Source organism: Sesamum indicum, linkage group LG6, assembly GCF_000512975.1.
Source record: "Sesamum indicum cultivar Zhongzhi No. 13 linkage group LG6, S_indicum_v1.0, whole genome shotgun sequence".
NCBI lineage: Eukaryota > Viridiplantae > Streptophyta > Magnoliopsida > Lamiales > Pedaliaceae > Sesamum > Sesamum indicum.
This window is the reverse complement of record NC_026150.1, coordinates 6,361,699-6,376,072: the sequence shown is the minus strand read 5'-3', so window position 1 is coordinate 6,376,072 and position 14,374 is coordinate 6,361,699. Positions and strand designations below refer to the sequence as shown.

Genomic DNA, 14,374 nt, shown 5'->3' with positions numbered 1-14,374 from the left:
GCCCAGCTCAACTGGAGTTGACCTTACTCGGCATGCTGTTAAGATATTAGTATCTTTGATTTCGTATGAAGGACTATAAAAGTCAATTTATACTCTTTAACACTCGCTTCTTTGTTTTCTTTGTTCAGAGGATAATATAAATTTCTTTTCTTTCGATCTATTTCCTAAAAGTATAGTTGGACTGGAAGAGACTTGCTCTCCATAGAGAGCAGACCAACAAGTCTCAAAGAGTCATGTGTTTGAGTTTCATCAATGTGTTGATATTAGTCGATTTTAATAGTAGTTGTTGGGCTACTCTAATTGTACTTATATATATATTTGATATTGATGATCGATTGATTAGTTATATTGATTATTAATTTAAAAAAAAAAGAAAAGAAAAAGATAATAAATGTGACCTAGCTTCAAACATTAAGAACAGAATCAAGAAACTGAATCTTCAGGGCATGGGTAAGTAATTAACAAGGAACAATCAAAAAGTTAAACATGACACAACCAATATTTATCCAGTTGCCAAACTTAAAATCTAAGTACGTTATCTTAATTTCAAATTTCTTCAACTAGTTACCTAGCGCCCATGTTAGACTTACAAGCAATATACACACTATAAATAAAAGAATTGAAAATAAAAAATAAATAACTACATTAAAATTGTCATTAATTATATGATAAGAATTTTATTAGAGAAAAAAAATGTATTTTCACATTATTACGTGACACGGGTATAATAAAATTGCAACAACACCAAATATAATTATTATTATTATATTTGTGTTATCATTATAAAAGTATTGTTTATTCGTCTAGACAGACAATTTCATGATATCACACTGATAAATATATTTTGATAAAATTAAAATTATTTTTTATTTAATAATTATAATTTTAGAATTATCACTTAATATTTTATTTTTAATATCATATTTTTGTGCAGTGATGTCAAAATATTGGCAAAATCCATAAGCCCTAACCAACAAGAGGTCGAGGATGAGGTGGTCATTTACACATTCATGTCAAATAAAGAATGAAAACAAGATCTTGAATTACAACCAATGATGGTTAACGAGGCATAGCTTGATTCATAAGATTGAGGTTTCATAATTAAAAAATTGTAAGTTTGGTTTCACGATTTATTAATAATTTTTTTTTGTCTCGTTTGAATATATTCATTGATTTGAATTATTTGATAAATTGATTCTAATGAATCATACATCCTCAACTAAGAAATTTACGCGAACTATTGATCCGAAGATGATCAGGTAGTTATCATAAGTCCGAACATATTTTAAAATTAGGTCGGATTGGTTCGACCTCAACATAAGAGGTTTGTAGCTTGTCGCATTTTCTGATTCATAAAAGAATTATGGAGCGTTTTGTATCATTTTCAAAATTAAACTTTGTCCCAGATTATAGGATTTCACGTGAATTATTGATTTAAAAGTAATCGGATGATTACATACTCGAAATCAAGTGGGTCGGTACGACCTGAACATAATTAGAGGTTTGTATCTTGGGTAATTTGGTGATTAATAAAAGAATTACGAAAAGAAAAAAAATAAGGATAATTAATCTCCCATCTTCTGAAGTTTGGTGTAATTACATTTGGACCCATGTAGTTTGAAAAATTACATCTAGCACTCCTGAGATTTGCTTCCGTCTAACAAATAAGTACCTTTATTAGTCAAAATTCATCGAATTTGCTGGTGTTAGCAAAAAAAGTCGGAAAAAATATATATTTACTCCAAATTGACTTATTACTCACTTATAGTAGGTTAAATAAATCTTTTTATGATCAAATTACCTTCATATGTATTCATGCGTAATGGATGTGAGGATATTTCATTGTTATAAAGGTAATTTTAGTAAAAAAAATTGTTTGACCTGTAATAAGTCAGTTTTAAGTTAATTAAGGGTAAATATAACTTTTATTTAGTTTTCTGTGCTAATATAACAAATTTAATGAATTTTGACTAACGAGTGACTTATTTGTTGGATGGAAGCAAACATTTGGGGTGCTAGATGTAATTATCAAAATATAGGGAGTTTATGTGTAATTACACCAAATCTCAGGGTGGGAGTGTAATTATCCAAAAAAATTACAAACATGGATGTATGAACACAAACACAAGGGCATTTTAGGAATTTACATTGGAAGTAAGTAATTAGATAAATATAATCAATCATTAAGCCTGATTAATTATTGAACTTCATGATCATGATCCTTAATTCTATATAAACTGCAGCCTACAATCAGTTCAAAACTCTCTTACATATGAAATAAGTAGAGAGAGAAGGAGATCAAGAGAGAGAGAGTCAGAGGGGTAGCTCAGTTTAACTAATCCATCATTCTCTTCACATTTTTTGAGGCAAATTCAATTCAATCAAATGGGCAACAGCTTAAGGTGTTGTTTGGCATGTGTTCTTCCATGCGGAGCGCTAGACTTGATCCGAATAGTACATTTAAACGGGAGCGTAGAAGAAATAACGGGTCGGGTCACCGCCGGCGAGGTCCTCAAGAACAACCCGAATCACGTTCTCACACAGCCATGCTCCCAAGGCATGACCCGCCGGATTCTGATCCTGTCCCCGGAATCCGAGCTCAAACGGGGCTCCATTTACTTCTTGATACCCGCCTCTTCTTTGCCCGCTGAGAAGAGCAGTAAAATCCTGAAGAAGTTCAGCTCCTCCAAGAAAAAGTCGTCGCCGCCGGAGGTGGTCAGCAGCCACCCGCCGGAGGAAAAGTTGCCGGAGGTGGTCATCAGCAGCAAGTCTTCGGAGAAAAAGTCGTCTTCCCGGCGGCGGGAAAGGAGCAAAAGCACCGGCGGACTGTGGAGGCCGACTCTTGAGAGCATTGCTGAGGACTAGTCACAAAATTTTACAAATATATTATTATTTTTAAACAATTTTTTCTCCCATTTCTTGGGGTTTTCTTCTTCTTTGGACTTCTAAATTGTGCATATATAATTAAAATCCTATCCCTTTTAATCTTTTTTTGGTATTAAGTTTCTCTCTCTCTCTCTCACTTTTAGAAAGAGGTCAGTAATCACCTGGTTTTTGCCTCATGAAATTCGACTTCGGATGTACAAAGATGAGGTGTATATGTAACATAAGGAAAATATTTTTTCCTCTTTCTCGAGTAAAACTCCAACGTCTTTTAATTAAGTGGTTTTCCATTTACTTGACTTGAATGATCATTGCCTTTTAATTTTAATTAAGTACATGTGTATGATCAATATGAATAAAAGGTATTTTTGTTTTGTAAATTAAAATGGGGTGACACTTTTGATCTGCTCCGATTTCAATTTCGCAATTGAGGGCAGTAATTTAAAAAGAAAAAAAGCAGCAGATTTGATCCAACTTCTATCGAAAAATGCCAATATCATTGAAAAAGACACATGCTTGGCACGTGACGGCCCTCTTTTTTTCGAGCAAAAAATTGATGAAATACGCTATTTCTTTTATAAATTATTGTCATTAATTACAAAATTAAAAAATTATAACGGACCAATAGTATCAGCTCCACCAAAATTATAAGACAAAAAATGCAAATTTTTTTTCTTAAATCTTAATTAATAGGGTAGTATATAGATCAATAGAGTTACGATGATGAATTTTACTAATATAAATGAATTGTATTAATGCATTACCACCATCCACATGTGAACTTCAACATTTGTCGCTTATAACCACAAGATAAACATAATGCACATTATGAGCAATAGAATAATATTAGAAACACATATATTTTATATAATATTATTCATGAACCAATGCATAATACAAAATATATATACATTTTTTTTCAAAAAAAAACAAAAAATTGAAGTACGTATTGGTGAAGAGTTGTCAGCTGGTTGAATAGGGGACAAATGATATAATAGCATTTAATTTATAGAGAAGTGTTGATTAATAGTTGTGGGTTTGAATCTAAGAGCAATGTATATGGTGCACCTAATGGATCAAAATATTTAAATAAGTTGTTGCCTTGTTGCACGGGAGAATAATCGGGTTTTAGCTGTCACTCATCATCTTCAATCAATCATAAATTCACATATAGTCGGCGTCGATAGCTGTTTAATTACGCATTATTGTACATGCATAAGATCCATTACTCATTTAATATATTCTTTTATATATATATATAGTAATTTTGGATGGAAACAGTTTGATGATGGGGTTATTTTGTCAATTGAATCAATTATTTGAAGGTGCAGAAATGATTTTTAGTAGCGTTTTCAAGATTATTTTGAATGATGTTAGCTAGTTAGGTTTTGTCGAGTGGTAAAATTTTGATTCAAATTCCATCACTTTTTATGTGGGTCTGCTTGATTGATAATATTAGATTGAATTAGTTTTCTTAATTAGTTCATTCTTAGTACATATAAATTGAATTTTAAATATTACAGGGGCGTTGGGTAAAGATTATGAAGTAAGAAAATTTACCTCTGGTTTGAATATTTAGTGGCTATGTATGTTTGAATTGGTCAAATTTAACAGACCATTGGCAAGCGTAATTTATCCAATAAAGAAATTTTAGGTCATTTTTTCTTTAAAACAGGATTGGGTAGGCCGATAGGTTATATTATCTATTTCGACCAACCTCCTGATTCTGTCTTGAAAGATGTGACCTGGCTTGCATGCCAGATTTATGCGATTGAGACTATCTATATTGAGCAGTCATGATCCAATCAGAGCTTTATACGATATAGAGTCATTATTTAATTTACCTAGAAGATGAGAAGATCCATTTTTCATCAAATAAAAATAATTTTTATTAATAAAAAATTCAAATCAAGCATTGTCTAACAATAGAATGAAAACCGTACTTTTTTTTTTATCATGTTAGGTACAAAATTACACTCTTTTAACTCTAGTCCTACATGATCACTAAGGACTAAGCGAACAAATCTTACAACTTTAGCAGCAACGACCTTGCCATCATTAAGCATTCGGACCACCTCACCTTACTTAGTCTTCAGCTTCTTTCTTCTAGCACCTACAAAATCATTGCAGATGTGAGCACTAATCGATATCTAACATCTCAGAAACAGAGTTAGTAATCATGTCAACCTCAATAACAAACATATCTTACTTTGAGGGAAGTTTGGGGCAATCTCTCTTCTGATGCCTTTCCTCTCAACAATGAGCGCATATATCATTTGCCTTCGACTGCTACTGTGAACCAACCTTCATTTTTTCCTTGCCCATCTCCATTGGGACAGCGAGAGCGTTCTTAGCGCTCGAAGTTGCAATGATAATCTTCACCTTTACTTTCCCCTTCTTTCTCTTCTAGCGTTCGACCCTTTTTCATTTTGCTTTCGAGGTCGAGGCCTCCTTACCAACATTGATGGTGCAAATTTTTTGGTTGTTGCCTCGTATTGGACCAGCATATTAATTAACTCATTGATGGACTTCTCAAGCTTGTTCATATTGAAGTTAATAATACACAAGTCATCGGATAATTAACTCATTGAAGGATCACGTTTATGTATGTGTCATTGTCAAGCTCAGCTAAGGTTTTTGAGCTTCTCCACTAGGAATAGCATCTTGATCCTATGCTCTTGCACAGAGGACCATTTAGTCATCTTGGTCCTAAAGAGTTTTTTAGTGGTGGCATATCTAATATGCCTATCTAGTATTGCATAAGCCTATTTATGCTGGAATTGAGGTGATATTGTCTAGCCTATTATAATAGGTTTGTATATTATTAAACATTGAAGCAAGTAGGACGCTTTGGACTTTGCGTTGGTCTGCCTGCCATTTCTTTGATGTTATACACGCTTCTAATGTAGGCTCAGTCGGCAAGGTCCGTTGAAACGGCTCACCCGAGATGCACCTTTGATTCTCATAGTAGAGGACTATCCTCAAAACTACGTAGTCAATCATAATAATTTGTTCCATTAAATTTGTTCATCTCCAATATAACAATCAAAGGGTTCTTAGACATTATCTACATTAAAATGTAAAGCATAAAATTTAGCAAATGATTGTAATACTAAATTTAAGTTAAAGATTTGAACTTCAGTCATGAACCTTATCACTATTTCTAGGAAAGCCTACATTCTCAAATGGGTTTTGGAAAACCATTTCCTGTAGGCCTGATATCCACAAACAAAATTTTCCATGCCCTACTTTTACCCAACACGATTCATGAGATAGAGAAACAAGAGGGTATTCACTTTACTCACAACAATAGCGACACTTTATTTCATTCCAAACATGTCATGACTCGTGAGACCACGTCTGGATGAAATTAGCTTCCCCACTACGTTGTTGTAGATGAAACTTGTCTTCATTCCGTTAAGGGTCTATTATTGGCTTGGCATAATCAATTGAAAGTTAATATTCTGAATTCTGACTGAGGCGTTATCACACAATTAAGTTTTGTATGCTCAAATACCAATATTTAAGAAGCACTCAATCAAAAAGCGTATCGCATGCAAAATAAAGGTCTAGCATACCTCTATTGAATGATCACAATCTCAAAACCTATGCGATCCATTGAACCCACAGTGGATCTATAGTCAATCCTGGTCCTATACTAAATAAAAGTATTCAAACCAATTAACACCCTAGCCTCTTTGTTCCTTGGGCTCTCCATCGTGGCTCATCCTTCGTGCCTCTCCTTTGAAATATTATCATAAAACGTTCCTCAATTATGCTTTAACTATCATCCCCATGCTTGGATTAAGAATGCAGTTAAGAGCCCCTAGCAATGCTACAAAGTTCACCCATTTTTTCGACCATATCCTTCCTACAAAAGTCGACCTATTGTCAGACTTTTGCCAGCAAACTTCCTGAGCAATCATCACTTTTTCGATATCCTCGTTTGATGTAATTACACAAAATTTATTGTAATTTGAAAATTTATATTTAGTACCTCTAAAATTTATTTTTATTTAAAAAATAGGTCTAATTCATTGAATTTGACAATATTGAACAAAGGACTTAATGAAATTATATTTTTACCTCCGATTGATTTATTATTAGCTTGTTGCAAGTCAAACAATTTTTTTCTAACTAAACTACCCTTATAACGCTGAATATATATTTCCTTACTTGCATTAATATTAAGATAAATAAGGGTAATTTTTTATCCCAAAAAAATTATTTAACCTACAATAAACTAAAAATACATGTCAATCGGGGCAAATATGAATTTTTATCGATGTTTTTGTTAATTTCATCAAATTAGATGAAATTTTAACTAATAGAGAAATTTATTTGTTAGACGAAAACATTCATTCGAAACTAAGTTCAGATTGATTCTAAGCGAAAATATTTTCCTTGTCTGGTCTGATATATTCAAGAAATATTTTCTGCAAACATCTAGAGAAGAAAATCTATTTTGAAGTGCTACTACAAATTTTCAGCTCTATGTTCAAAGGCTACACTTATTTTGAGAAAAACCTCTATATCTCACCTTTGGAAACAAATAGACTATACCTATTTTAGAAGGGAAAAATGTCAAATCAACCGATTCACACATCTAAACATGATTTTAAGATCAACAAAAAATCCTCAAGAAATCTTCTCGAAATATAACAGAAAAGTATTTACCCAAAGTCACACTGATGAGAACTTCCCTTGCCATCTGTTGGAGCACTACCCTTTCTACCACAAAGATGATACCAGGGCCATTAGAATCAAGGGAGTGGGCATGTAAACCAACCATGGAGATGATCAAACCACTCATCGACAAATAGCCACGGTGGAAACTTAAACACACCCGCTGGCATGCAAATTCCACAACACATGCTTTAGCAAAATGGACGTTTCATTACAACTGAAATGGATCCATTAATCTTGATTGTCTTTTCGACATTCAGAATACTCCAAGCTATGTGAAGTCTGCTGTACACCTTTAGTATTCTGTTTATGCTATTAAATTTAACTATCCATAAAAATAACGGGTAGCTGAAGAATCTGCAGCTCTATCATACATCCCTAACAGTGCCAAAAACCAGGCTTGATTAAGGATAATACATTGAAATTCAATCAGAACAGCAATTTTGCATGAAAAATCAACTTGTTCTTGATCTAGCTTTTATCTTCTTGATCAAGTAATCCTCCAAGCCAGCACCGAGATCCACTATTCTAGTGTTTGGCGTTATCTCCACCTTAATAACCTGTTGTAGGACATCTCCTGTTGTGTTGTCTGCCTCACATATACTAGGTAAAATTTCAGCCCAAGTGTCAGCATGTGGACTATTCCCATGCCTCAACAACTCAAACAACACTTCACAAGCATCCTCCGCTTTCCCGATTTTACAAAAGCCCTTAACTAGTAGATGAACAACCGAAAAATGTGGACAAAACCCCTTTGACATCATCACCTTAAAATAACTCTTTGCTTCGGTGTACATACCCTGATTGCATAAGCCCCCAACTATGCTCTGATATGACAACAAATTTGGCAAGCACCCATTTGAAGGCATGTCATCTAGTACTTTACAAGCATCAGCAGCACGGCCAACCTTACAGTATCCTGAGATGACAGTATTATAATGGAGAATGTCAGGATTGCATCCCTTTACTTTCATCCGACAAAGAAGCTTATACGCTTCCTTAAGCTTCTTTTTCCTACACAAGCTATTCAAAAGAGTAGTATAGCTTAAAGTGTCTGGTACAAACCCTTTGTTCAACATATCCTCCAGCAAATCAACAGCTTTATTCACCTGACTCTTCCTGCACAATCCTTGCATTAGAATCCTATACGACTCCACATCTGGAGGCACATCACGCTTAAACATTTGATTAAACAAAGTGTATGCGATGCTTAAGTCGTCATTTAGACAAAAAGCTCGCATCATAATGTTGTAGGACTTGGTGTTGGGGGAGACTCCATATTTATGGGCAGACCTAAAGAGATCAAATGCAGGCTGGACGAAGTTACGGTTAGCAACAAGGATTTCGAGAATGCAATTGAGGTGTTTTGTAAGGGGCTTGATGTTGAATTCAAGGATTGTATAGAAGGTTTTGAGAACTTTCTCTGGCAAGTTTGCATCACCATAGATTTCAATGATGTGAGTGAAGAGAGATGGGGAAATGGAGTAGTTATGGAATTTGAGGCTAGAGAGGACGGCATGCATGAGAGAAAAGTGATGAGAGCGGCCAAGTTTGAGGATAAGGGAGTGGTAGGTTGCATAGGAATGCTGAAAATTGGGCTGACGGCAAGCTAAGTCGAAAATTTCCTTAGCAAGGAGTGGGTCTGACTGTGAAGCTATCAACTTATGGATTCGAGCTCGAGAGCCAACCAAAGGTTCTTTATTCTCCTTCAGTTCTTGGTCCTTTAGTCTCCATCTGTCATCTTGTTCTTTGTAATGATTAAGGGGTGCTGAACAGTATGAAAAGGAAATCTTTCGAACTTTTGATGACAATGAAGAGCGGAGAGCTGACAGGTGCATTTCTCTACAACTGCTTGATGTAAAAGTATAGGTCGAAATGTTTTTTCCTATTTCCCTCTCTGCTAAAGGGCATGGCAAGATGAGAACTGCACAAAGTACAGCTATTTAATCAATATTACTGCATCAAAAATCATTCACTAATTAATTAAGTAAAAGGTACATTCCAACTACTAAAATCAAGAATTCACCTGTTCATTGACCCCATCAGGTACACGTGATTCTCTGTTTAGTACTTCACATACTCTGCCCTGATTCAAAGTAAATTAGAACAAAATTGAATCAAACAAAGGTACCAACGCATGGGACATGCACATCCTCGTGAACATAAAGCACTTCAATTCTAAGTAAATTACTACGGAGACCAATCAAACAAAGATTTTAATGAAGTACTGCAATACTTGCGTATCTAAGATCTAGTACCTTGCCACCTCTTGGAATAATTCATATAGCCCAGGTTCACTTGCAAAGCTAAGCACAAATAAAAATAGAGTTTAAATACAAAATAAAGTGCAAGAGATTTTAATAAAATATAAACACCTTAGTTTCCAAAATCATAATAAATACATTCTAAATTCCATGGTCATTCTCTGCAACGCACACCCCTATGTTATGCATTTTTACTAATTTTGAAGAGTAAGCATCTGAGAGATTCTTAACTAAATTTCAATTCACAACATTGCCATGGTTTTATTAGTGAGAAATTAACATTAACACAGTGGGTCGTTCTCTTGCTCAATAAAATATACAAAAGAATTAAAATACAAAGCCTACTCTTTGCAACTACACAAGGCATACACCTGCACTATCTCTTCATATATATATATATATATATATATATATTAATACACATACAAATTCTCATATTGTTTGCAAATACACCCAAATTCTCACTTGCACTATGTCTACACCAAAATTCTTACACTCTAAAAATACATACACCTGCACGATCTCTTATATATACATATACATATATATGATTCAAGACACATATTTAGAGATAAATAAGAGAGAAAATGAGGAAACTAACCTGAACCGCAAGAACCCACCTGAATAGCAAGAACCCCAGTGGTGGTTTCTATGTCAAAAATCAATATTAAATTAGGGCTGGCAACGAGTCGAGCTCGAGTCGAGCTCGACCATTTTTGTCGAGCTGGAGCTCGAGCTCGACTCTGTGATTCCGAACTCGAGCTCGAGGTCGATGCAGTATTTTCGAGCTCGATTAGTCGAGTTCGAGCTTGAGCTGTCGAGCTCGAGCTCGAGCTCGCGAATTTGTTCCAGATTGCAGCAGAATGGAGGTGGGAAGGAGAGGAATTTTACAACATTACATACAAAATTTTTCAGAAATTTTGCTAATCGATAATGGTCTTCTATACAACATTACAACTCTTAAAAAAGCAAACAACAACAACAAGAATTAAACAAATCATGTTCACTGAAAACACACCCAAATTCAAGAAAAAGAATTAAACAAGATGCGCTAAAAACACACCCAAATCCAAGAAAAAGAAGAATAAGTAAAATGCAACAGAGAAATAAAGATTACCTGGAAGCCATACTCGTCGCCGTCCTCGTTGCCGACTTACCGTCCTTGTTGCCGTGAGTTTGGGGCTAGGGTTCTAAGAGATGGGTTTGGGGAAGAAATGAGAGGAGAAAGATGGAAGCCGTACTCGTCGCCGTCCTCGTTGCCGACCTGCCGTCTTTGTTGCCGTGAGTTTGGGGTTAGGGAGATGGATTTGGGGAAGAATTGAGAGAGGAGAAAGAATGGAGAAGAAACAGACAGAGAAAGAAAAGAGGAAGAAGAAACGGGAGAACAAGAGAGAGAAAGTGATGGGTTTTTGATTTTGACTTTTTGTATTACTACTACTACTATTATTATTATTATTATTATATTATTATTATCATTATAATTATATTATTATTATTATTATTATTATTTTAAATGATGAGATCAAATTATAAAAATTTTACATAGATATAGTTGAAATTAATATATGTTCACAATTTACAAAATTTATATATTTATAAATGTTAGTAATATTGATATAATTATCATCTTACATTATTGAACAGCATGGGTTAATCGAGCCATCAAAATTCAGATCAGACTGTTATATATGATAAAACTTACAAAAAAATACATTTGGTAAAGTTTTAAACTTATTGGATATACGGATGTCGAGATATCGTACTCGAAGCATAAGAGTAATCATTCAAGACGGTGTATCGTTGAATCAGGCCATGTGATTTTAAATCATACCGTCTGATATGATCTAATGGACATAGTCTTGTATATATTTATATTTCGTATGAATCAAGTACCCAGATTTTAAGATATCTTAATTATTGATTAAATTTTTTAATCTCATTATATATATAATAAAATAATAATTAAAATTATTCAACATTATTATTATTATTATTATTATTATTATTATTATTATTATTTTAAATAATGAAATCGAATCATCAAATTTTTACATAGATATAGTTGAAATTAATATATGTTAACAATTTGCAAAATTTATATATTTATATATGTTAGTATAACATTGATATAACTATCATCTTACATTGTTGAAAAACATGTGTTAATCGGGCTATCAAAATTCAGATCTGACCGTTAGATACGATAAAACTTACAAAAAAATACATTTGGTAAAATTTTAGATTTATTGGATATACGGATGTTGAGATATCGTACTTGAAACATAAGAGTAATCATTCAAGACGGTGTATCATTGAATCAGGCCATGTGATTTTAAATCATACCGTCGGATATGATCTAATGAGCTGGTGAACACCCATATATGAGCTCGAGTCGAGTTCAAAGTCGAGCCGGCTCGACTCATCTGCCACCCCTACTATGTTGTAGGCATTTGAAACTTCAGACATTTGATAGATCTTCTCATCAATCTTAGGAGGCGGGAAAAAAAAAATTTGGTCCATTAACTTTGTCCGCAATTAATTTTAGTACACTAACTTTCGTTGTTATCACATTTTGATCAATAATTTACAGAAATGGGTCAATTAAATATAAATTAGAATTTTATTGCCAATTTTTCGACTAATTTAAATATTTCCACTGGAAATTGCTGACTTGGCAAGGCAATGGTGAAAAAGCAGCCAGTATAGCCACGTGTATTTCCACGTAAACAATGACGTGTACATCTTGTTAAATTATAAGTCACGTGCTTCTTCTCAGTCAAATTCTTCAGAAGCAGAACTCTCCAAATTCTTTAGCTCTAATTTCTCTCCCCTCTTTTACGATTTCACTCTATTATTGTGTGAAATCTAAATTTTTTGCTACTAAAATGGTGGTGATGAGAGACTCATCCCTCAATGGAGATTATTTTTCCCTTTTTATTAGTTGGTAATTGGCTTTGGGAGGGAAAACTAACATTTTTCCCTCCAAAAATTGCCACCTCAAGTGCCATGTAACACTATAGTGCCACATGAGATTAAAAATTCCCAAATTAAAGAGCATGTGCCATGCACATGCTATTTTTTGGCAAAAAATCCAATTTCCATTCGTCGCCGTGCTTAATTGACCTATTTTTGTAAATTGTTGGTCAAAATGTGATAACAACGAAAGTTAGTGTACTAAAATTAATCGCGGACAAAGTTAATGGACCAAATTTTTTTTTTCCTTTGTACAAATATAAATATTATGGGCTTGATACCTTGTTCATATGCCTATAGGGTCAGGCATGTTGGGCTCATAAGTGACTCCCATCTTCTTTGTATTTGGGCTCCAGAAAAAATGATTGAAGGGTATGAAACTAGTTAATTGGATGACTATTTTTCAACACGCACTCATTAATTAATAAGATTAGTTTAATTGGTGGGCTTGAAAATTAATTAAATCAATTTGAGCCTAAACTATACTGATAGAGATTACTTAAATTAGTGCTTAATTTAATTAGGAATAAAATTAAGGCTATAACCAAAATCCTATACCGCAAGTCCATATAACAAAGGAGGACTATTAGTTAAGGAGATTTCATTAAACTGTATTTTCCACTTGCTTCAAAGAGAGGACGTCTGGGCTCCAGCCATGAACTAAGAAACAAAACTAATTGTTTCTGCTGGGAAGAAAGGGCCTCGTTTCCCGTTTGCTTGTGAAGAAAGGGATCATTCTTAATCGAAGCGCAGCAAATGTTGGTAATCTTGATCCGATTTACTTGTTTATTTCTTTGATTGCATGAAATCCATGTTGTAATAGCAACTAGAATAACGATTAGATTACAATTTTACTGTTTTTTAGGTTTTCTTTTTTACTTTTTGTCTTTAGCATCTCGAGCCTTATACAAAACTTTCATAAGGGACCTAATATAAGATCACTATAGTGCCAGAAGTCGAAGGTTTAATCTTGCACCATTACGTCAAGAAACTCTCAATTGGACATTGTCACTCCTATAAAGAGTTTCTTACACAGTCATTCAATAAACTTGTTCGAAACAAATGTCGTCACAAACATTCTAGTGTCTCTATACTAATGTCCATGAAATAAGACATTCTCCTTATGAGCATGTGTCATGTGAGTAAGTCTCCGTGGGATCATTTACGTCGATTTGGAACATTTAAGATCAAGACTGCAGACGCATAAGGGACCTAATATAAGATCACTATAGTGCCTGAAGTCGAAGGTTTAATCTTGCACCATCACGTCAAGGAACTCTCAATTGGACATTGTCACTCCTATAAAGAGTTTCTTACACAGTCATTCAATAAACTTGCCCGGAACAAATGCCCTCACAAATATTCTGGTGTCTCTATATTAATGTCCATGAAATAAGACATTGTCCTTATGAGCATCTGTCGCGTGAGTAAGTCTCCATGGGATCATTTACATCGATTTGGAACATTTAAGATCAAGACTGTAGACGCATATGTATGCGTAACCATGCACCACAACCATGAATAACCCGGAGACTTCATTCTATTCTGAAGTTTGCAACACAAATATG

The 14,374-nt window shown here is 34.0% G+C and overlaps 2 protein-coding genes across 3 annotated transcripts; one reads left to right on the top strand and one right to left on the bottom strand.

Annotated features, from left to right (window-relative positions):
* On the top strand, positions 2,258 to 3,158 carry LOC105163989. Its single transcript, XM_011082526.2, has one exon. It carries the CDS (start codon positions 2,386 to 2,388, stop codon positions 2,863 to 2,865), a length of 480 nt encoding a protein of 159 aa, XP_011080828.1. The 5' UTR covers positions 2,258 to 2,385; the 3' UTR covers positions 2,866 to 3,158.
* LOC105163889 (pentatricopeptide repeat-containing protein At4g01400, mitochondrial) lies at positions 7,696 to 11,226 on the bottom strand. Of its 2 annotated transcripts, XM_011082407.2 has the most exons (4): positions 10,951 to 11,226; positions 9,828 to 9,875; positions 9,596 to 9,655; positions 7,696 to 9,493 (listed from the first exon to the last, which is right to left on the bottom strand). In XM_011082407.2, exon 4 carries the CDS (start codon positions 9,405 to 9,407, stop codon positions 8,025 to 8,027), a length of 1,383 nt encoding a protein of 460 aa, XP_011080709.1. In that variant the 5' UTR covers positions 9,408 to 9,493; positions 9,596 to 9,655; positions 9,828 to 9,875; positions 10,951 to 11,226; the 3' UTR covers positions 7,696 to 8,024. The 2 variants fall into 2 exon arrangements, with proteins under 2 accessions (XP_011080709.1, XP_011080711.1); XM_011082409.2 differs by lacking the exon at positions 9,828 to 9,875.